The sequence below is a fragment of the Fopius arisanus genome, unplaced genomic scaffold (assembly GCF_000806365.1).
Source record: "Fopius arisanus strain USDA-PBARC FA_bdor unplaced genomic scaffold, ASM80636v1 scaffold00025, whole genome shotgun sequence".
In the NCBI taxonomy this organism is placed as follows: domain Eukaryota; kingdom Metazoa; phylum Arthropoda; class Insecta; order Hymenoptera; family Braconidae; genus Fopius; species Fopius arisanus.
In genome coordinates this window covers 837,159-860,946 of record NW_011887764.1, presented here as the reverse complement: position 1 = coordinate 860,946, position 23,788 = coordinate 837,159, and the positions used below count along the sequence as shown (strand labels likewise).

Below are 23,788 nucleotides of genomic sequence, written 5' to 3'. Positions count from 1 at the left end.
CATAAATAAACTAAAACAGGGTAAAAACTCGGCGGCTCGCCATACATAAAGCGTAATTAAACCCTTAAAATGAAATGATGCGGATGATTCCGTGGAGCGGCGATTCCCCGGGGTCCTTTGGAATGAAAAAATAAAAAATTCACCAGATGATGCGTAGGATCTTCCCCGAGGCACTTTAACCTCCTTTGCCTACAGTTTCATCCGCTGAGGTAAATAATGATGAAGTAGGATGATGCTTGAAAAGATTTAACCAGTCGTCTCTTCCGAGTAATGCGCTTATAATTACACTCCTCGTATCCTGGACCTGACACTCGATCCTGGAGTGGATGTGAAAGAGGTCCAGGGGAATATAGAAACGCAGGAGAAACGAGAGAAAGAAAATGAGAGAGAGGAAGAGAAAAAAAACGCGAATTCTTTCTGCGTATGCACGTGTGTGGGACAGTCAAGTAGTCACGATTGCTGGGATGAGTAGAATCGAGACAAGTCCACTGAGTGGACAGCACACATTGATCGGTAGACAATTAGTCTTAATCGAGGAGTCAGAGTCAATTGACTTCGGCCGAAATTTCATTCCAATGATACTCGATCCTACTGCAGGGTTGATGACTCGAGTGAGTCGGACCGATTTACAATGAGAGCGAAAAAAAAACTCTGATAAAGGAGATCTAGTATATATGTAGAAGAAAATATTCACTTATCAACTCGGGAAATAGTGAGATTATGATAATTGTGGAGCCTAACACCACAACACCCAGGAGTTCTTGGGATTTCTTGTAGATCAAGCCCATGAGACTGTACGAGATTTATTTTTCCCATTTTTATAAGATTTTATATGATTAGATTAGAAAAAAAAACTTTGTCTTCCAAAAATTGGAAATGAAACCCGTAGGCCTACGCCAAAAAAAAACTTTCCTCGTGATATTTGCAACATGATCTACCTTGCAAAAAAATTAAAATTAACACTCGGTTAGCTAGATGCGATTGCAAAGAATGAAATTTCGATTCGATTGCAAGGAAATAAATCATTTGCAGCTCACTACACACACCTCATACCCTAGTGAATACGAAATTCTCACTGTCCGAACGAATCGTGTTCAATAAATTGACTAATCATACGATTCAATACGTCTCGGTCTCACTGACAATCAAATAAAAGCCAACAGGTTTAGGTCCCGTACAAATTCCCTCATACGATTTAATCTAGCCAGATGCATTGGAAGTCACCCCTGAATCAAGACGATTCAAAGCGAGCAATCGTCTCCGTACAGGATCAAAAAGAGACTTAAAACCGTCTCGTTGCGAGTGTGTTGCCAAGATCGTTATTATCATCGACTAGTAATCTCCCCAGGACAGGGTCTGCACTCCCCGCAGGGCATAAGTCTTGCTGTGCACTTAAAAACCCATTTCCCCCTTTTTCCATTCTGATTGAACTTCTGTCACTGGTGTTTCCAACCAGTGACTCGAGCTGTCACTGATCGTATATTAATTGCCGTGCCCCGTTAATTATCAGGAGAATCAATAGAAAATCCCGACGACAGGCTACCGATAAAATTCCCTGGCAAACCCCACCATAAACGTGCAATCACCCTGATTTATCTAATCGTTGGCCTATCGAGGGCAAATATTAATGACTGAAGCTGTTTTGAATCGAATGACAGATAGATCTCGGGCTTTTTCTCCCCCTGGAATGCTCGATCCTATTAAACTACACGAGAAAAAAAAACCGAGCAAGAAATAAAATACAGAATAAAAAAAAAGGACGGACAAGAGAAAGAAGGCAAGCGCCTTAAGAACTCTATACAAGATGTGCCAAGGGAGCGGCCAGTAAAATCGTTCTAAGTAAATCCCTTTCATTTGCGGCGCTCGATAATAAATAAGGCGAGCCAACTCGCTGTTCCTCTAGTGTACAGACCTGGCAACTCGGTTAATGCGTTTCCTCCCAGACAAAGACACTTCATTAATAATCAGAAGCACTTCTTTTGTGTCTCATCTTACATTCACTCCTATGCCCGCTGTCCTTCTATTCCCCCAAGAGGTTCATCTTCTGAGATTACCTCCACTACACTATGAGAAAAAACTACTTTTCATAAAGAGGATTTACTAGAAACAAGAAAATGGTCTCCTGTCAATTTTGAAAATTCTGAATTTGATTCCTATTGAATCCCTACAATAAAAAACATTTTCCCTCCAAATTCCTTCGTATTGATCATTAGTAATAATTTCTTTGATGTGATTTTTTCTACATTTTCCTCAATTTTTCTGATGAATGAAAGAATAAAAAAATATTCCTCATGATCCTATCAATCATCCATGTCATGTTAATCAGACAATCAATTTTCCAGTTATTATTGTAAGATGCCATCTAATTTGATTGATTAGAAGATTATTTAGTTGCTTGAACGAGTCACTCAATCTCCCATCGATTCCGTAAAATTAATGAGAATAACGACTGCATGCGTGTATAATTTTTCGTTAAACCGTTTAGTCAACAATTAATTCTCCAGGTTTATGGAGCTGGCTCGTAAATAACTCTGTGTATGGATTTAATTTATGATCCTTACCTTGTTCGCACTCATCAATGTCCTCAGAGCAGTCGAGGCCCTTGTAGCCGCTGGCACAGGAGCACGTGAATGATCCGTTTATGGGACTGGTGTCGCATATTGCACCCTGATGACACGGATTCGACGTGCAAGCGTCATCCAAATGGCAGAGAAGACCTGAGAACAAGAGAATTCACCAAAACATGAATGACAAAACCTCTCATCTCAAGTTCCAGGGAGATGGACGGATGAAATATCGCCAGTTAGTTTTTGTATTGAAGTTTTTTTAACTTATTAAAGGGAACTGTTGTTTGTCTCTAGGACAAAAGTGTCGGGGAATACCAAACATGGGAGTCGATCGTCGTCAACCAAAGAAGGAGATCTCTGAGGGACTCTGGCTTTTCGACTCTCCTTCTATATAATCGTGATGTGGGGCCTGGAGGCATTTACGACGACATCACAGACTCTCCACCGACAAATAATTTCAACTTCTATATAAATTACACGATTCCCATTATGAGGGCCCACCATGTACCGAGTGGAATGACGACTCTTCAGTTTCTTTCTATCAGCTTTCAAGTGCCTAATCAAACAACTGGAATATGGAACACGAGGGGGACAGATGTCCTCTCGCCTTGGGCTTGCCTTATTCGTGTTCCCCTCTTTTTATTTCATGATGATTCTAATCATGCACGTGCAATAATCTTGCAATAATCTTGCAATAATCTTGCAATGATCTTGTATTTCCTCGGACAAATCAATGTCATTGAGTATTAAGTTATTGCAACAGGAGGAATGACTTTGCTCTGTCCCAGTTTCGGCTTTTTGGATATCTGAATAACATCTGGAGTTGACTCACCTGTTTTTCCATAGGTGCATTGACAGTAGAAACTGCCAACTCGGTCGATGCACGTTGCACCGTTGAAACAAGCAGCACCAGCGCAGTCATCGATGTTGACACTGCAGTCGGGTCCTGTCCAGCCATTGACACAGATGCAGGAATAGCTACCATGTGAGTTTGTACATGTTGCACCATTGTGGCAGAGAGACGGTCTCAATGAGCACTCGTCCACATCTAGCTCGCAATAAGGACCCGTGAAAGCTGGTGGACACAGACAAGAGTACTCGTTGATTCTGTCCATGCAGGTCGCACCATTTTGACAGAGATTGCCATGACAGTCGTCAGAGTTCACTTCACAGTCCTTTCCTTCGAAACCTGGAAACCAGAAGGATAATAATTACGAAAAGTCTTTCACCTCAAAAAAATCAACCATTCATTTGAAATCATGTGATGACAAGCAATACCAATGCTTTGATGTGATCAATGCTTCTCATAATGTCTAGATTGAATAGAACTTGCTGATAGACAGGAGATGTTTTGATTTTTTTTTTGTTCCGAGTCAATCACTTGTTTTGATGGGCCTGAAGGCAAGATTAGGGGATCAGCAGGCGTGACAAGAGGAATTCTCAACTTGAAGATCAAATATTTAGATTGTCGAAGACTGGCTAATGGATTGGCAACGGCCTCGCTTGACCTTCCAGTCCAGTGAAGTGTAAGCTTTGACTTCTTCATTGTTGCACAATCAAATCAATGAAGAGTGAACTATGATTGACCACCGGCAATCCATGACCGCGGACGGGGCTGAATTCCAGGGAAATTAGAGTAACTTAATGGAGTGAGAACTGATGGTGAAGAATCTCCCGGCAAAAAGTACAGTGAAGACAAATTGTTTTAGTGTTTTGTTATCTCTCGTGGAAGGAAACCAACAAACCGCAGAACCCGAAGGGGTCTCGATAAGAAGCGCGGGTGTTAAATTGATAGGAATGGAGTAAAGCGTAAATACAAACAAGGGGCGAGGGGGGGTTAAGGGGAGGAAGGGGAAGGGACACCGAATGGCTAACACGATAGAGTCGTTCAAACGTGGGAAACAAAACCGCGAAAGTGGAGAAGATAACGAGGAAACGATACCTTCCTTCCTATAAAGCCCCCCCTGAGCCACTTCCGGCTCTTATCCCTGTACTGCTTTTAAACTAAATCATTGCATGTGTGGAATATAAAATTGTGGAAATATCGCTCAAAACCACAAGTCACTCACCGAAGGGCTGGTGATTTTAGTTATAATTACCCTCATTCCCACAGATTTGTAAGGCAAGTTAAATCATAAACAGGACTTTAAAGTTAATGAACTCGATTCGCACTGGCTGTGCGTCTCAATGTGCGGGATTTTTTTAAGAAAATCGCATCGTAACTTCATTGAGTATTTAAGGGCTCTTCATAAACTTGTTGGGCTGGTCAATAAGTGGTAATGAGGTGTCTTGATTTTTTTTTTTTATGATGTGCATTCATTTGATTTTTTCGAAAACTCGATAGGTTACTTCGGGCGATTCTTTATCTGGCGATAGCTGTCCCTCCGGATGATGCATAACCGAGGCTGGATCACATAGTTGGTATTTAATGGGCCGCATAATTTATGCCCGATAGGGTTCCATCTTAACTATCGACTGTTCTATGCAGCACGACGGCGTAAAGAGGTCTACGGAGTTTTCTCGTGACCCACGACTTTATTATACACCTACGGCAGCAACGGCCATTAATATTAAGAAGTGGTGGACGATTTAGATTTTTTTTTTCTCTCCCCGGGATTTATTTATCCCCCTTCCTAAATATCGAGGGGAAACCCTGGGGGTGGGTCTTTGGCTTCCCGGAAGAATTTTAACCCGATACATCTCCCGTGGAATTTCCTCTGGGGCTCTTGGCTTGAGTTACACAGCGGCTGATGCAGATCATTTTTCAGGAATAAATTAACCGGCTTTTTTGCAATCTCAATTTTTTGGGAGAGTCAAAAAAAAAATCTGTTTTTTATATTCCACAGGTCTTCACTGGAGACTTCTTAACTCTCATTGTCTTAATTTCCAATGGGCGAATCTGTCAATTTTCCACTTTGAAATTTTTTTTCGAATCGAAATTTTTAATAAGGGGAGGCTTCAAACGAAAAATGAATTTTTAGTGAAAAAGCCGAAATTTGTATTTAAATAAATCTTCCGAAGTAAAAGTCTCAACACAAGGTTGATTTTTTAATGAAAAAATTAAATTGGAAAAGTTGGATAGTGCAATCTCAACGGGGACACGATTTACACCGATCCGGGACGAATCGATTGTCGGGAAATATCGATAGAGCGGCGGCAACAAAAGGATACGGATCTCGGAGATCATACCGACGATATTTGCCGGACGATTCGTCGCGGGTTTTTGCCAACATCTCATCATGTTTGATTTATCCCTCTCCCCCACCAACCTTTTCTCCAGGTATTCGTGTTTTTACAATGTTGTTTTCATCATGCACTTGATGTCGGGTCGATTGAAGAATGAAAAAAAAAAAAAACCAGGCGATATGTGAAGCGGAAGACGAATTGGGAGTGATCCCTTCTGACTTATTCGAGTGCCGAGAAGAAAAGCTACGATAAAACGATAAAATCGAATAGTACTTTATCTCGACTATTAGAATTCAATATTGCCGGGAGTTTAAAGCGTTAGGAATGAAATTTGAATAATCCATAAGTTTTTTTCGATGGTAAATAAAATGTAAAGAGGATGCAGAGCCTTCGCTAATAATGCTCGCACCCTTATTTCCATAACCGACTGTCCTTTCTCGGGCACTTCTTCTCGGAAAGCCTCCACCCTTTATCAGTTCTGCATGCGAGGCTCGACGAAAAAGCCGATGTATAACCAAATAAAATGGATTCAGAAATAAAGAGGGAATAAAAATAAAGTGGGATGACGGGGGGGGATTTAAAAGGCGTAGGTGCGTCGGACGGAAGAAACGGGCTCGCTACTTATAAATCAACGGTGGTCCCCCATAATTGCGATTGTCCGTGGCTCTGCTCTCGATCCTCTCCCTCTGTCCCTTCGGGGAGGCCATCTCCCTCGCGTGTTCCCTCCGTCCAGAGAGTCCGACACGAACCCCAAGGATACGCATACGTTACTCCTTCGTTACAGATACAGACTGAATAAAGTCCTTTTTTGGTGCGTCTCTTTTTGTTTTAAATCCGGAGAGCACGCTTTTTAGGCCGTACACTTCGGTTATTTGAATTGAATGAATATTTTTGCATGTGACGACAACCCTTTGATTTGTTGCACGACGCATTTCGTGGTTGTATTCAGATATTTATGAGGGATACAATTTGGGGGTTAGAACTTCGGAAATTTCATCTTAACCCCGATTTTTCGGGAATTCGCGCGGAATTATTGGGGTGGAATTGGTAAAATTGAATTTCACCATTTTCAGTAATTGAAATTTCAATTAATTAACGATCAAATTGAAATTTATCGTTGTAAAAATAATGGGAGCCCCGGGATTTCACATAGCGCAACATCGCCGTCGTGCATCCAAAGGATTCACTTTTTCTCCGAGTTCCTTTCTCCTTCACTAGGCCACATTTTTTTTTTTCAAAATCCCGAGTATCGAGAATCAATTCCCTTATTCCCTCGATTCCTCGGAAACATTGACATTGTGCGGGTGCTATTCTGCTCCACTTACGCGTGAAAGATTCCCTTAAACTTCCTCCTCCCCCGATTCCACTTTTCAATAATCCCCGGGGGAAACGGGGAATAATCGAAAATAGTGGACCATCCGCAGTGAATTCTTGGGTGTGTGTCGTGAAATTCTTTGGAGAGTAATCCCGGCCACATCCGAAGCCCATTGGGGTGTCTTTCCACTCGACTGTTCTTTTTTTCCCTTCCATGAGTATCACCTCTCTCCCTTCGCCTTTCTATCGCGTGCTCTCCACCGCCTGCACTCGTCACATCTGTGTATTTATCTGGAATAATGTGTGTGTGTGCGTGCGTGTGCCCAGTGCTTTGTATTGTGAAGAAGGGGGGGCATATAGTCTGTCCTGGTCCGGGGCACCAAGTGCCTCGTCGACGAGGTGTGGCAACGTTGCGAGAGCGGGTGTGCGTCCCGAGGCGGCCCCGATCCTGGTGGGGACTGTGGGAAAATTCTCATGCCGCCGACTGCGGCGAACAGCGGCTCTCAATCTGGGACTTACTTGTCCGTTAAATCGATAAAGCGATTCATCAAAAATCCGCAATTCCAAACAATAAAATGTCAACCTCAGTCAAGTCGAGCCAGATCTGACGCAGGTGAACTTGATTCAAGTTGTCTTTCAGCTGGATTTCAGGGATGAATTTGATTTGACTCACTCGTCAATTTATTGGAAAACTCCATTTTCCTGAGGCAAATAGGTGTATTGATTTGAATCAAATCGTCCTGAATTCATGCTTGATCCACGTCCCGCCCGACAACTAAATCAATTCAGACTCAACTTGAGTCAAGTCTGACTCGAGCTTATTCAAGTCGACTGTACCACTTGATTAAGGGTGAACTGAATTAGGATGTAACACGCCCCTTAGATCATTTTAAAAATTTCATGAATCAGATTGAAAAAGTCTTTTATATCAAGTTGTTCCCAATTTTCAGTTGATCCAGGTTGGCTACAACTTGATTCGAGGACTTGAGTCAAGGGGAAACTTGACTAGAATCATTATTTTTTTTAAATATCCCCAGTTTGCCACTTTTCGTACTGTTCCTCTCCCAATAATCACATCAATCAGCAAGTCTTGTTTCGTGTGTCCTGCGCTTCCTGGGGATTCTTTCAGGGGACATTGTCTACCTAGTGATTCGTTTTGACTTCTTAATCGGGTTTCCGGTAGTGAATGGAACCCTTTACTCACTTTTTTAAAGGTTTTCCCCAGTGGAAAAGGGGTTCCCCGACACAATAGAGAGGCGCCTGATGAAAGAGTTGACTTTTGGATGGGAAACACTGGGACTCGGGCCCGATAGACGGCGGAGGTTAGGGGCCCGTGCCTCCCCCACCAAAAAGCCACGAGAGCGGCGATGGGTGGCCACGGGGCCTCTCTGCAGGGGTGCAACGAGGAAAAATCCGGGTAAATTATTTTCTCTTTGCAATGTAGGTGAATTAGGAAGGAGGCCTGTTTTCTAGTTATATCAAATATATACTGTGCAGGTGAGGTCGATATATCTGTGATGTCATTACGGGGCCATTTTGAGAAAAAGTCCTAATGTCGCTACGCCATCTATAGGAGCTCTCCACGTTTCTAGATTTTTATAGAAAACTCTAGAATATTTCAAATTTTTCCAGAAAATTCTCAAAAATTTGAGTTTCGTAGACCAATTGTGGAAACGCTCGAATTTAGAATAGTTAAAAAATAAGGGAAAATTCTAAAAAAAAATATTTTTTTATGGATTAAAAAAAAAGACTTTTTAAATAAATGGAAGAAAAATATGGTTCTGTCTAGAAAATCCATGGAAATGTTGACAAATACCGGTTGGTCAGTTTTACAAAGAGAACTCCACGTTCGAAAAAAAAGGATTGATCTTTTTGGGCCCAAGGGAAACGGTTGGAATTTTTCAGCAATACCTGAAGTCTGAAGGGCCTTCACCTCGAATTTCACTCGAGAAATCACAGCTTCGATAAACAGAAGAGTTTTGAAGGTGAAAACGAAGCTGCAGAGGTTGGCACTGGGACAGTGGACAATCATGATTTGAATGGGTAATGGAATGGACAGAGAAGAGGCAGGTCTGCTTCTAATGACGAGGCTCAAGATCGGCCAAAGAGATGATGAACACTGTCGTGGTGGTCTCAACCTTCAAACCGCGATTTTAAATCACAAAATATCGAATCCCCCATTTTCACGCGTCGGCAGAGGGCCTAGGTGTTCACGTGCCCGGAAAACCATCAGCCCATTCATGAAAATTAGGGTTCGGACATCGTAAAAATTATTAAGGCAAACCAGTTAATTTTCTCTTATTGCTGTCCAGTATAGGGTGGAAAAATAGGGGTCCCAAGAAAAAAAATTGTTTTTGAATGGCATTAAGAAAACTCGCCGCCAAATTCTAGTGAATTTTAGGAAATCTATATTGACGAAATAATAATAATAATAAATCTTAATTTTTCGTCGAACTTCAGAGTTAAAATAGTCATACGAAAAAGAGTTTAACGCAAAATGTTGAAAATTTGATTAGAAAAATAATTGCTATGAATAATCGCAGAGTCATACAGTTCGAATTTCAATTTTGTGAAATAGTATTTGATTCAAAGAGAGATTGACACTTCCACCAAGAATCGAAATGAAAAGCTGCCAAAAAGTTGAATCAAGTTGAAACAAAAAAATGAATATCCAACGTTATTCCAATTGCTACTTCAACCCGTATTCCCAGAAATAGTTAAAATTATTCAAGTAGCGGATAGATATGAGGAAGAATTTCCATAAATTCCAGCATAAAACCCTGAAAAAGTGTGGAATACGAGATTTACGGATTTCGATGAGAGTTCGAGGGAATTGACGTTCGAGACGTAGCGGTAGGCACGAGTACTTAAATCGTCTCATTTATTTTTCACCCCGCGGGCCGACCGAAAACTATTCGGAGATTGCGGGCACGAGGGAGTGTTTAGGCGAAAGAAGGAGTTTGAAAGTATGGCAGCAACAGGTATAAGACAATCAACAGGTTGTTTGGCATGCCTGGCCGTCTCGAAGGCACGCCGACTAGAGTCGTCCACCACACTTGAGCCATTTGCCCCCGCCGGCCAGGAGAAGAGGGAGTTAAAAAAAAAAACGTACGACCAGGGGGGGATGAAGCGGGGGATTGGAGGGACCAACCGGGGAGAGATATTCCAAGATGGACAGACTCTGGTAATTGAGCCTGTGGATGTATCTGTGTACACGAGACAACCTCCCGGAACAATGGACCCGTCATACTCCCTGGCCATTCTTCAAACGGACAATCGCAGGCCTCTCAATGTGCACCACCACAAAAAAAATTCAGAATATACGGTTAAATAATTCAGGGATAAAACGGGATGCTGGGGATTCTTAAATTTATGGAATAAGTAACTATCTTTGGGTGCTGGATATTTTTAGAGATCCTTTGTCCATGATTTATCGGGGGAATTGATAGGGAAATTTAAGCATTCTACGGATTGTTGGATTAATTGAATTTCCGGTTTTTTCGGGGGTTTTCGGAGATTGTTGAGTGGGTTAATGGAATTCTTCAGTATTTTTGATGCCTTCATCAGCTATCGGTAATGCCTCTCATTTCTCAATGAGAAGACTATTTTTTGAGTGGAATTGTACTCAGATATCAGTTGACACTCTAAATGTTTAACAAAATCATCTATTTATTTTAAAACCCACCGATTCAAAGTGAAATCAGCAATTATTTTTTTTACAGTTGTTTAACTTTTTATTAAAATCTCTTGTTGATATTTTCTTTTAAAATCGATGGGTTTCGAAATAAATGGATAATAAAAAATGTTTAATTTACTTATGAGATTTTAGAGGCTCGAGGGAGAAATTCAAAATCAATATGCCAATATCCGGAATAGCTCGATACTTGTCGGATTGCTGGCAGTTGAAACAGTCGTATCAATAAATAATCAAAATTTATGCTTTAGTCAATTGAATACATCAAGGGCCCAGGGGCCTCTCAAGACGACGCTAACTGACGCATTCACACGCCCTCTCACGATCTCCCACTCCCACGGGCCCCAGCCTCTTCTAGTCACCTCGTTTTCCCATTTCTCTCCTCATTTGTACCATTCAGATTTTCAACCACCAATCCCACGAGACATTACTGTCACCCCTCAATTCTCACCTTAAATCCCAACAAATGGCGTGTAGACACACTCAATTACCCGCTATCATTCTCTCATATCGTCATTTTATACGAGACACGATATATACACTTAGTCATGAAATTTACTAATTTGATTCTACCCCTGAATATTATGTGGTTCACATAATTTTGTTGTTAATAAATAATCGGAATGGTTTCAAGTTAGGAACGGAAATTGGTTTCTAATAGAATGTTTAATGGGAAAAATTGATTGCTTTCTGAAAGAAAATTGAAATAAAAATTTTTTATCGACGAGTTAAGAGAAAAAAGTCTGAAAAAAGGAATTGGAACTTTCTAGTGGCCCTAAAAAAATGGCATAAATATGCAATTTAATTATAGAGTCTATTTTTCGCAGAGCATCTCCAAAAATTGATGTTTCTTTTGAGGAATTTCCCAAAAAATATTGTCATTTATTAAAAAAATAAATAAATAGTGATTCTGACTACACCATTGGGATGAAACAGACTGAAAATGTTTGTTCGGCGCAAGCATTGCTGTGAATTGGAAAAAAATTGAGTATTGGATATCCTCAAGTCTCTAGAAAATAATTCAACCTCTTGTTTATGAAACAATAATTAATGGTGTCGATGGAAATATCGAGGAGAAGGGTATAGACGATGGATAAAGCATAGAGTACGCATATGTAAATCACCCAAGGGCGCACCCACGCCCCTTTCTTCCCCTTTCGAATGTGCACACTGGATATTCATCGTGTCTGTCCTCTTCCCATAAACTCGTTGCCCAGCTGAACCGAGAACGTGTGTACTGGGCCCATCGAGAGCTCCAGAAAAATAAACGAGTGAATAATAAAAAAGAGGAGATAAAAAAAAAAGTTGGCAAAAGAATAAGGAGGGGAGAATAGCCTGCTCTGAGTACTAGAGAGATGTTGGTCCCACGTGTGTATGTCTCGAGTATCTTTTTTTATTCTTATTATTTTTATTATTTTTATTATTTTTTTTTTTCATTCTCTTATTCCCCGGCTTCACCCGAGAGGTCCTTAGGAGCGAGATAAAGCGAGCGTGATAGCACTCCTTTCTTATTCCCTCGCCTCCTACGGGTTCTTGTTTTGACACCGTCCTCCCCTTGTTTTAGTTCATTTTATTTTTCATTTCTCTTTTTTTTTTGCGGCATTTTTTTTTCCAAGTTGTCTCGGAGGTCCTCTCGGGATTTTCACCGGAGTTTTGAGTGTCGTATGATGTGGAGACCGCAATACCGCGGTCTTCACATCTCGCGCACCGACGACCTGGAAATATCTTGTCTCACGGGATCAATGTCTCCAACCGACCGATAAAATGTCACGGTAATATCGCATTACGATTTTTTAGGCAAACCGCGGGTTGTAAATTCTGATTTATGGTGGGAGATGAATGGATTTTTACTGGTTAAGAGATATCAAAATCCCTCTGAGAAAATGTTTATTCGCGATAAAAATTATGATTCTACTGTTCAGATGTAGAGTTTCTGCGCGGAGAAAAATTCTAGTGCTCCATAAGAGAATTATTATGTTGTAAATCACGCGGAATACAGAGGAATAGTCATCATTTTATTTAATAATCAATTCAATTTTATTATTGTTATTAGATTCTATTTTATTGTTCTTTTTATGATTCAGAGAGTGCAATTGAGTTAGAAGCCTCTTATATTTAATTGCAATAATTTTGGTTTTTAAAACAAGGAATCTAAATTGTGAAAATTTGTGGAGGTAATTACCATTTGGAGTTTGAAAAGCTGTTGGGAGATGATGAACTCGAATAAATGCACTTTTTCTTGCAAATCCCTTTATCAGTAAATATTCTGTGATTGAAGAAAGTCCGTAATATTTCCATACATATTTTTTACAGTTCCCATTATTCTCCGTAAAAAGTCTATATACGAAAATGTCGGGACAATTCTAGAATTCTAGGATATTATCCAAAATGTGGCTTCAAAGAAAATGATTTTATCCTAGTTCATCATTTCACAGCCAAGGTGAAAATGATTATTAAAAAAAATGGCGTGCAGAGAAAAATAATTTTCTCGACGAAATGTAATTGGACTGATGTGGAATTGTCCAAGGAATGATTGTGGGCCTGTATTTATTCGATTTCGAAAGGCCATAGTGAGTAAAATTCATGGGAATGGATTTCTGAAGAAGGTCGGCGCAAAGGGAACGAGAGAGGAGAAAAACGGAGGGTTTTAGGTTGGACATATCAGCCCGCGGTGGTCACGAGTCTGCCGTGAAGGAGAGACTGTGGGCTACAGGAGAGAGAAAAAAAGAGAGAGAGAGAGAGAGAGAGTGGGTGGGAGCCCTGTTCTCTCTTCGTGATCCTGTCGCCCCCACCTCGAAAGGCTCTTTAAACTCGCGCTCGGGTTAAACTATCGGAGAAGGCTCCGCTTACCTCTGCGGTTTTGCGCGAAAGTGACAGTTGGATTTACCAGGAGGTGGGGGAGCGGACGCGCGCCTCCGCTGTAGGAATTGTGAAAGAGTCGTTTATCTCTGACCAAGTTACACACCAGAATCCTCTCAACCCAGGAAAAACCATTTCCCGACCTTTAGGATGTACTCCTGGCATTTCACTATTTTTCATATTTTATTCGCACGCAAAACAAAGTAGTAAAAATAAGACCTCGAAAGTTTGTTTTGCAAAAATTTGCATCGTCAGTCTAATTTTTCGGTGATTTTTTGTTTCATGGCGCGATTTTTTAATCCAAAAGAAATCAGAAGAAATGGAGAACTAATGGGGTGGGAGGGAGGAGGGAGGCAATATGGCGGGTGGATTTTGGCATTTTGGCATTTCGCCTCGTTAAATGAAAAATGAAGGTGAGCTCCTCCCTTTTTATTTTCTGGCGAGCGAGTGCCCTCGTGACTCGGCACTAAGTTGCCATTTTTTTTTCTCTTCGAGACGTACAGAAGACAGAGCGTGGATGAAAACCGACGCCTCGGGGAAGAACAAAAAGCACTTTGTTACTAAGGTAAACCCATGATGTATGTGTACACCTTAACATTCCCTCCCTCCCGACCTCCCCTCGTCACCTGACATTCAACTCACTTTGGGCTGAAGAAGATGAAGAGGCTGAGTGGCTACTCTACGTCATTCGGACATTGGAAAAACCGCAACTAATCCTCCGGAAATTGTTCTGCACTTCTACGTGTTGTTTCAACCCTTTTTGCATGAATTTGTTTCTTTGTTACAAGTGTCGTTTGACGATTTTTAGCGAACGAGTTTCTTTGGATTATTTTATTTAGATTACGAAAAAATTGCTCGGTTTGTAATAATCAATTTATGAGTCTAATCCCTTTTTAATCATTGATGAATTCTACTCGATGCCAATATTATTCGATTATGATTTGATGAGTAATGTAAACATAATAATAATTATTATTAAAAAAGTAAATTTTTTGAATTAAAAATGATTGATCAGTCGAATTTAATTCAAATCAAGAAAATCTTGAAAATTCAAAAATTTTTCATTGACGTGAATAAACAATTCAGTGGATAATATTTTTGTCCACATGATTTCCAGACTTTTTGGGATAACGGAGTTATAGATTTGTTCGAAAATAAGGAAAATCATGTGAATTATCGATTGACCCACCCGGAGGTCAACCCCACGACCCATGAATCACGTCTAAATCCCCGGGGGAGTTTATTTACACTTGCCCTGTCTCGACTGAATTAATACCGAACTCGTGAAAATCCCCGGTTTCGATCGGTTCGATCTTATTAACGATAATCCCCGGATTAGATTCATCAAATCCTGGGGTAGAGTCACGGCATTCCCCCCTGGAATATCTCAAACACGTAACGGTTGTGTTAAACCCACGCGTACGTTTTCTGGAGAGACTTTTCCATCGATCTGATTTATTCCCGGTGTTCACGTACTCCAAGTACTGAAGGTACATGAGCGCGAGATACCTCTTTATGCATAATCCGGGGAGATTCTCGCCCCCAGGGATGTGAATATAGTTGGACCTCTTTTTACCTCATTTTATCTTCGGTCACTTCTCCAGGGGGGGACCCCGCGCGATTTACCGGCGAGATTATTATCGTACTTAATTACCAGACATTTTTAACGGTTCACTTCGCCCACCTTCCACTTAATAAACTTGTCTCCCGATACATCGGCATTTTATTCACCCGTTTGAACAAAAATATACATGCAGTTTATAAACACCGGGTGATGGCGAGATAGGTGAGATAACATTTTCGAGAAACCGTATGAATTCAATTTTATTATCACAAAATTAGTTTGGAATTCACAACACGGTGGAAACCAATTCTCCCCCAAGACGGTATTATAGAGTCCGTTCTCATAATTTTTAGGTCTATATTCCAACGTGTAAAAATTTATAATAAATATATATAATTCAGGCCAATTCCAGATGTCTTTTTGCAATGTATATGAAATATTATCATTGTTGAAGGGTACGTGGGGGGTGACCGCTTTAAATTTTATTTAATAATTATATTACTCCTCGAAATATTTCAAAAAAATATTGCAAGTCGAGATAGTACGATAACGTCATATTATTTATAGAAATATTTAAAAATTATTGGTATATTCAGAGGCAGTTGTAGCGAGTGAAAGTTGGGGAATAATTGACAATTATATACCAAATATGAGATTTCATTATGTTTCTCCCTTGTTCTTGGAATGGTTCGAAATTATATTTTGTTGAAATATTTTTAGCTGTAATATTTAGAGTTATTTTACTGTTATATGTGAAATCCGAAATTTCATATAAATGTTAAAAACAATAAAATACTGGGCCGATTTCATATAAAAAATATATAATTGTTAGAATATATATTTTTCCGGATTCGTTTTAAATATTGAGAGTAATTCTTCAATATTCCAATATTTTGACGGCCATGAGGTTTTAAGCCGTTAAAATGGAATACAATTATTTTAAAATGATTTTGAAATTCAAAACACGGGGGACAGAAGAGAAGATGAAGGCAAGGGTTTCAGTGGTTGTTTTGAGAATGGGTGAGGCGGTTTGCATTAATCATGGGAGGAGACAGTGGGGAAACGTGGCGCATAATGCGTAGATTTATTTATCATCGCGCCGACGCGTAAGACACTCGTAAACTCGTTACTTTTTGATCCGGTGGGGAGATTTAAACGATTTTCATTTCCGAGTGGGTGGAACGCGCATATTGACGGGATGCTAGTCCTTTCGGTAAATTCACGAGTTTCGAAAGGTATGAGGTATAATAATTATTGCCTTTACCGGGATAGTGCCTGGGAGAAATTCTAATGCTAGTGCATAGCAGGAAAATAGACGTGAAAAAATTTCCATAATCGCCCAACAAGCCATCATTTGTGCACGTATTGGAGTTTTGGAAAAGTAAAAAATATAATTTAACTGAAAAAAGTCCATGGAACGTAAAATTTTTAATCCGATTAATCTCACTTTACCAGTTCGCTACTGAATTTCTCGCTGTGCAGTTTAAAAGTCTCCACCCCCCATAAACTTAGAGTACACGGTAATTCTCCCCTAAAAAGCCGCACGGTTCATATTCCAGGGTGAATTTAATATTAATCGGAGCCCGTCGTGCTGTTCTCCCCAACTTTCCACGTAACCGCTATCTCCATCTTCTCGAAGAAGAGAAAAATAGCCATCTAGTCCCGGGTACATAAACTCTATCTTCTTTACATACTATAATACCAAGCTTGGTCGTTCACTTTCCGCGTAATTTCATTATTCTGTGATCTCGGAGATAGCGGAGATCGTTATACAAATAGAGAAAACAAACGGAGAGAAATTTCCGATAAAAACTCCAGTGGAGAAAAAAATTCTAGATTTTTTTGCTATCTCTGTAGAAAAAATCATAGGATTTTTTAGCTTTTAAGGAGAAGTTGCAATTCATTCGCTGAGTAGTCCACCAACTGTTGCATAATTTAAAATAAAATTCTCCCATGTTCTTCTATTAATTCATTCCAACTTCAGCAGCATTTTCTCACGGAGGAAATTATTTACTATGAGAATTTGATAAATATCTTAACGATGAGTTTTCATTAGCGGGGAAATGGACTTTATGAATGAGTGGAATCATTAAAATCATCAGGAATTGTCGGCTGTTATGGGTGTCTTCAGGTAGCACTCAAGAAACCACCAGTTAAACATACGCACGCGTCCATGACTCATCTCTCCCACGTACACCGAGTCATTCGCATCAGTTATAACTCCACTTTAATTGCGACAATGTACTCTTCGCGACGCGCAAGTGAACGTTCGCGTTTTACCCATCGCAGCATTATAGCCGGCATCCTCTTTTCTCCGCATTGGAATTTAATCGGTAGCTAATTAGTGGATTAAAGATTCTCCCTTCTCTCAAATGCCACGCTGATAAAAACATATATGTATATATATATTTTTAAATATTTAAAATATCTGCACAAATGTGACAATAATATTCCGATATTCTTCGTGTGCAGAAATTTACAGAAAAATATGGAACCCTGGAAGAATCTTATCAATTTCGATAGGAATAGCTTGATATTTTTAATTTGCAAACAAAATGAAGAAATTTGAGGCTAATAATGTGAAGGTTTAAGGAAATGTGCCGATATTTTGAACTCTACTCTATTATTCTGTTTGGTAAAATATGTTTTAGGGGATTTTAGGAGAAATTTAAGGTAGATAAGGGGAAAATTCTCACGTGAGAATTATTAAAAAACTTGTAGTGCTGACAAGGAAATTTTCTGATGTCGAACAAGAGGCAGTAATCGTTGGCATTTTACCCATCCCCATTATAACCGTATCCTCTTTTCCTTGCTTTGGAATTTAATCGCTAGCTAATTAGTGGATTGGAGATCCTCCCTCCCCTGGATTTTTAGCCAAATGGACACTGTTAATCTCGTCATCGATAGCCACGTTCTGCTTGTTTAATTTTTTTCATGGGACTTTATCGTTTTGTGAGGGACTTTTTCCGGTTATTTCTCTATGCTGTCTGTGCGATACTCCGCGGTTACATGTTGTATATTACGTGGTGAGATCTCGAAGGAACTATCGGATCGGCTTATTAGAGGTGGAAAAAGCTTGCAAAAATATTGAAAGGATCGTACGTGGTCGCCATCTAATTGGAACACGACTCTGACCCCGAAACCCAAGATAGGGAGCAATATTGAGTCTGATTGGGCGGCTTTTCGTGGATAACGTACGAAATACTATTTTCCGGATTTATCTCAGATTCCAGGATCAAGAGCTCTTTAATGCTTAGAGTTCAAGTGAAATGAGTAGAGAAAACAATACAATCAAAATTACTAAAAGAAATTCAGTAGCGAATTGGTACACCGATTCAATTTCAATTTCAATCCGATATCAAAAATTTTTGGCATCAATTTTGGCAGAAATAATCAAGAGTTATTAAATTGACTGTGTAGAAATTACCTCTCGATTTTTTTTCCGTGTACAAATTTTGACAATTGAGAATCAAATTTTGTGGAAGGAAATAAAATTTTGAATTTACTTCAAGGTGAGAACTTAATAAAATTATAGAAAAAATCCCAGGAAATTCTAGAAATTGCGGCGGGAATCCCAGAAATGTCCGTGGAAATGTCGGTATATTAAAACATTTCCAGGACCATCAAAAATGTGACAAAAAAAAAAATTAATAGTGGAGAAAAAAGGCAGAGTACCGAGCTGCTGAAAAAGGCGCAAAAATATATGTAGAATAATGGATAAAATTACTAAAACGGGTTTTTAGGGTAGAATTACGTATGGGCCTTACGTTTATGGAAAGATGGCGTCGGTGGCAGAGGTCAAGTGACTTCCACACGATCCTCGGCCATCTCCACGTACAAAAAACCACAGGCTATTGTTTTTATCAGCAATGCTGGCCAAGTTTTCATACGAATTCTGATTTATATGATTTTTTTTATGGTTAAACAACGCGTCCCGTTTCCTCTTGCCTTCTTTGTCCCGGTAATTACAACGCCAGTCTCGTTTGGACGTCCAAAAACGTCAGCCTGCTTTTAATTTGATGTTTTCTCATGGACTTGAGCCCCAGGAAAAATACTCGCTGAAGAATGCGAGAATTTTTTTTTTCCTCTCTCGTTGGAACATGAAACTGGTAGCACTCATTTTGTAACCATTATGACGCTACTTGTATTCTGGAGAATTTATAGGCCGAATATTTTCAGTTTATTTCAAATGCAAAATCGAAACGATATATATACGCCTGCGCAGGGTACAAATACAAGAGGCACGATTACAAGAGAAGAAGAAGAGGTTGGAGTTGTATGGAAAGGCAGTCGATATAAATCTGGATTAAATTCAGTGCCTCATCGAATCTGAATAACGATCGAGTGGGATTATTTGCATATATATTGGCACTGGCAAGACCTTGGCGTGCCAGCTTCAGTCCAATGGATTTCTCCAGAGAGATGAGCATGATTTCTCAAAGGCAAAGTGCCTGAATCATCAGCACAGGAAAATTGACGAGTGAATTCTCGTATTATTCGAGGGACTCAATCTCCAACTCCTATTTTTATCGCACGCCAAATATAAATTGAATATTCTTTTCTATGTCCAAATTCTGGAAATCATGGATTTTTGTATTCTTCTAAATATTTTTCTCTATATTTTCCTCATTGCTCCACATAATTCCATTATTTTTCTCAATTGGAATCCACCGAAATTTTTGTGTAACTCTTGGAAAGATAGAGATTTTGAAAACGCCGAAAAATATGTATTTTTTTTTGTCAAATTGAAAAAATATTGAATTTGGAATGGAAGGCGATAAAAAGTTTCTAGATTGAGTTCTGGAAGTGAAGGGGAATATTTTGAATAGATGTAATGTTGAATGAACGGCTTATTAGAATTTTGATAATTAATTTGATATTTTTAGTGGTGTGCGTATGGAAAAGCGGACATGAGGAATATACTCTCCCCAGGAGGCACATATCCGAGGCTAAGGTCACGTTCACAGCCAACTACTGAGAAGGAAGGGATAACATAGAAGCAACACGGCATATCCTTTCTTTCACGTGGCAGTATCCACCAATCCAACAGTGGAGTATGCAAAATCACGCTCTAGCTTCGAGGCAACTCTCATAGACTACCGTAATAGTTTAACAACGGTCCGAAACCACCGCTGGAAAACTATTTTCCTCCCCATTTTTAATCTCATTTTTTATCGTTACTTTTTGTGAGAATGAATAAAATTAGACGTCTCCTCATTTTTCAGGGCAACGTTTTATGTAACTGGATCTCCACAAAGTGCAATAGACCGTATGTAAATATTCCCTCAACTGAGAGAGGAAACTCGAGTCCGGCTGGAGGAGATCTGGTTCTCTTCTAACTCTTATGAAAGCCAACAGCCACCCAAGAGGGGCATATACCGATACTTCTGGGCCCGATTATTCGTCACTGTCCTCCGGGCGTCACGCCGTGCAAATAAAATAACTACTCTTGGTACAACTTCGGGATTAATGGAAATGTGAGACACGTCGCGGTCTTCACGAGTTTTGCATCACCGCGAAATTGAATATTTTTAGATACCAGTCCGGGTATTCCTAGGAAATTTTCCGACTTTCAGGGTATCTACTCCTTGGAGACGGCGCTTCAGGACAATTTCAATTCACTTCAATGGTTATTTTATTCTCTGACATTTTAGGGGATCAGTCAAGTGATCTTTTAGTAATGAATTATTCAGCAAATCAAGAATTAAATTTATTTTGGTTAAATATCCATTTATTTAGGAGAATTATTTATATTTTAATTGATTACTCTAATGATTACGCATTTTTTAAAAATTTTGTATCGACTTGAAAAATTATCTCCAAAAAATCTTAAATAGACAGCTACAGAACTGTAAAACGTTAGAGTAAATTTTATAAAATATTTCTCTCAATGGAGAGTGCAATTTTCAAGTCAGAGTAATTTTATGTTGAATATAGTTTGTCCCATTGAACTGAATTGAGTACAAATGCAAATCGAAGAAAGGATGGCGATAAAATAATGAAAATTGCACAAGATCTTTGCCTGGTTTCTGACTGTCCGCCTGAGCATTTCTGATCGCTTGTTCTCCGTGCTACGCACTTTATGCCCGCGCAACGGCATAAATCAGCGCGGGGGCATAACCACCCGCCTCGTTTCCTCAATACCTACATCCTCTCTCACCAAGAATTGCACTTATACACAAGGCCCACCGTAATGTTTGAATTACTTCCATTTGTTTTCGTTTTCACTTCTATTCGGCGCTTTATTGGCTGTCCACGCAACTCAGTGGAAAACGATAGGTACGAAAAATAAATAAAATAAAATAATGTGACGTGCGTGAATTTAGTGGGGAACTAGTGTCTTTATGCAGAAGAGAGAACGGATTCTTCATCGACAGCCTCCGGATACCCCGGGGAGGAGCCCCAGACCACCCTAGTTCGCGCTGTTTCTATCATCCCAACATATTGGATTTGTTCGAATGGAAATTGCTAATGCAATATCGATTGTGAGGCATTTCAATTCAATTCTTTATTACCCGGGGCATTTTGTTTTTTTTTCTCCGCTCATTATTTCGCAAAAAATCACCGGAAATATATTATTGCGTTGATCGAGGGAGGAATTGAAAATTTCTACTGCACGTGATGGTTTGCAATTCAATCTGCACCTGATTAATTTTATTGTACTTTTGAATTATTCGATATTCAGGTTCACTCGACTGTGCGTGGGACTTTTCAACTCAATTTTCGAGACATTTTATTATTTCTTTATATCTCTTCATTATTTAGTGGAAATTAATTATGAATGTAAAAAACTTAGGACCATATGTCATTAAAGTTTGAGAGGATTTTTATGGAAAATTTAGTGAAAATATTTCCATTTTGAAATTAGCGAATGGGAATATTGAAACTGAAATTATTGAAATTAATTGGAGAATTGATTTTATTTGGGAATATGTGGAATATTGCGTGATACCTGGAGACGTAATTACGGAATTTTCTCATAATTTTTATAGGGATGTTTGAGGTAGAGAAATTCTAGTGGGGGACGGAAAAGAAATGTAGAAAAGGGGGAATATGTTGTGAGGTGGGGTCGCTACGGTTGTGGTCCGCCTGGGAAAAATTACTCAAGGAGGACGATCCAACCAACGCATTGTGCCATTCGTATAACCGTGCAAGCCACGCTAGGCTGACCCTAGTCTTTTAGAATTAACCATCCACCTCGTTGCGCGTGTAATGAAATACTTGGACTCTGTTGAGTGGACCTCTTACTCCGGTTAATCGTTTTCCTCCTCCCTCTTCAAAAATTTTCACTCCATTTTATACGTTTTCCCTTGGAAATATCCAACAACGCCTTTTACTAGTTTTTCAATTGAAATTTTTCTTGTGAACCGTTTACGCAATTGGAAAATTTCTAGTCAAGTATGACAGGAAAATTAATGAAAATTCAATAAATGTCATTTCGCCGAAAGTACTTCGTTCATTTCTAATATTGAATCCCCTGTAGCGCTTTAAAAAAAATGAAAAGAAAGACTTTGATTTGATTTATTAAATGAAATAATCTCAAAATGATATAGTGTCCAATGACATTGAATAATTGAAACAATTGGAATTAAAGAAAAAATGAAAATATTCTGAGTACTAGCCAAAAAATTAATGACCCTCCAATTCACAGAGTAATTACAGTCTCCACCGGAATTGAGGCGTAACCCTTAATTTTTTAACTTTATTATCAAACAAAGTCTTTCTTCTCCTCGTCATTAGAAGATATTCAACGATGCGCGAAGGGTCCGAAATGTATCGCGACACTCTGAAATGTTGGAAGAACAAGAAAGGAAAAAAAAGTAAAGGACTCAAAGAATTATGATCCTTTTGTTGTCCTCTATGGTCATCATCCTTTAAGACACGCGCATCCGTTTAATTGTAAAAAGTAACGCATGTGGGTAAACACGGAAATGAGTTCAAGGTATAAATGTCGTGGGAATGGGGGGAATAAAATTGTGCAAAATGGGTAAATAATTTGGGAGGGCTATCTCGTCTGATTAGGATGGCGTAATTGACTCGTAACAAATTTCAGAGCGTATCATTGTACAGCAAGATATGGCGGTAGGTTAAACATAATTGCGTGACTCACCCTCAGGACAGTGGCACTCGTACGTGAGTGGAGACAACTGGCTACAAGATCCTCCATTCAAACATGGCGACGGATCACAGGGTATGTACTTGCTCTCGCAGTTCTGGCCGGTGTATCCGTTTGTGCACATGCATCTGTGGATTAAGAGTTCAGATTAGAGATGTAAATTCCTTCATTCATTATGCTACGCTATACTTCACTCTTAGAAAATTACATTTGAAATTTTCAATTTGACACATGTTACATTTGACATTTTTGGGGGAATTATTTTTTCATGAATTTATGATTTTCAGACCCAGCCAGCAGTGAAAAGACTTGACAATTTTGAATTCTTCAAGTTCAGATAGTGATTTCGCGAATTTTTAATCTGTTAAAAATTGAATTTGATTTGATGTTCAAGTTTCGGGAGGAGTCTGGAAATATAAACTTTCATAGAAAAATCAAAAATCGCACACTGTATTTCTCGGTAGATTCTCAAGTTGAGTGAGAAATTG

The 23,788-nt window shown here is 39.4% G+C and overlaps 1 protein-coding gene across 3 annotated transcripts in view; it reads right to left on the bottom strand.

Annotated features, from left to right (window-relative positions):
- N (neurogenic locus Notch protein) overlaps nt 1–23,788 on the bottom strand; it is a 120,771-nt gene that overhangs the window by 39,774 nt on the left and 57,209 nt on the right. For all 3 annotated transcript variants that reach the window (XM_011301941.1, XM_011301942.1, XM_011301943.1), the window contains 3 exons: nt 23,295–23,428; nt 3,400–3,756; nt 2,562–2,717 (listed from right to left, as the gene is read on the bottom strand). In XM_011301941.1, coding sequence (XP_011300243.1) covers nt 2,562–2,717; nt 3,400–3,756; nt 23,295–23,428 — 647 coding nt within the window. The remainder of the gene's footprint in view (nt 1–2,561; nt 2,718–3,399; nt 3,757–23,294; nt 23,429–23,788) is intronic.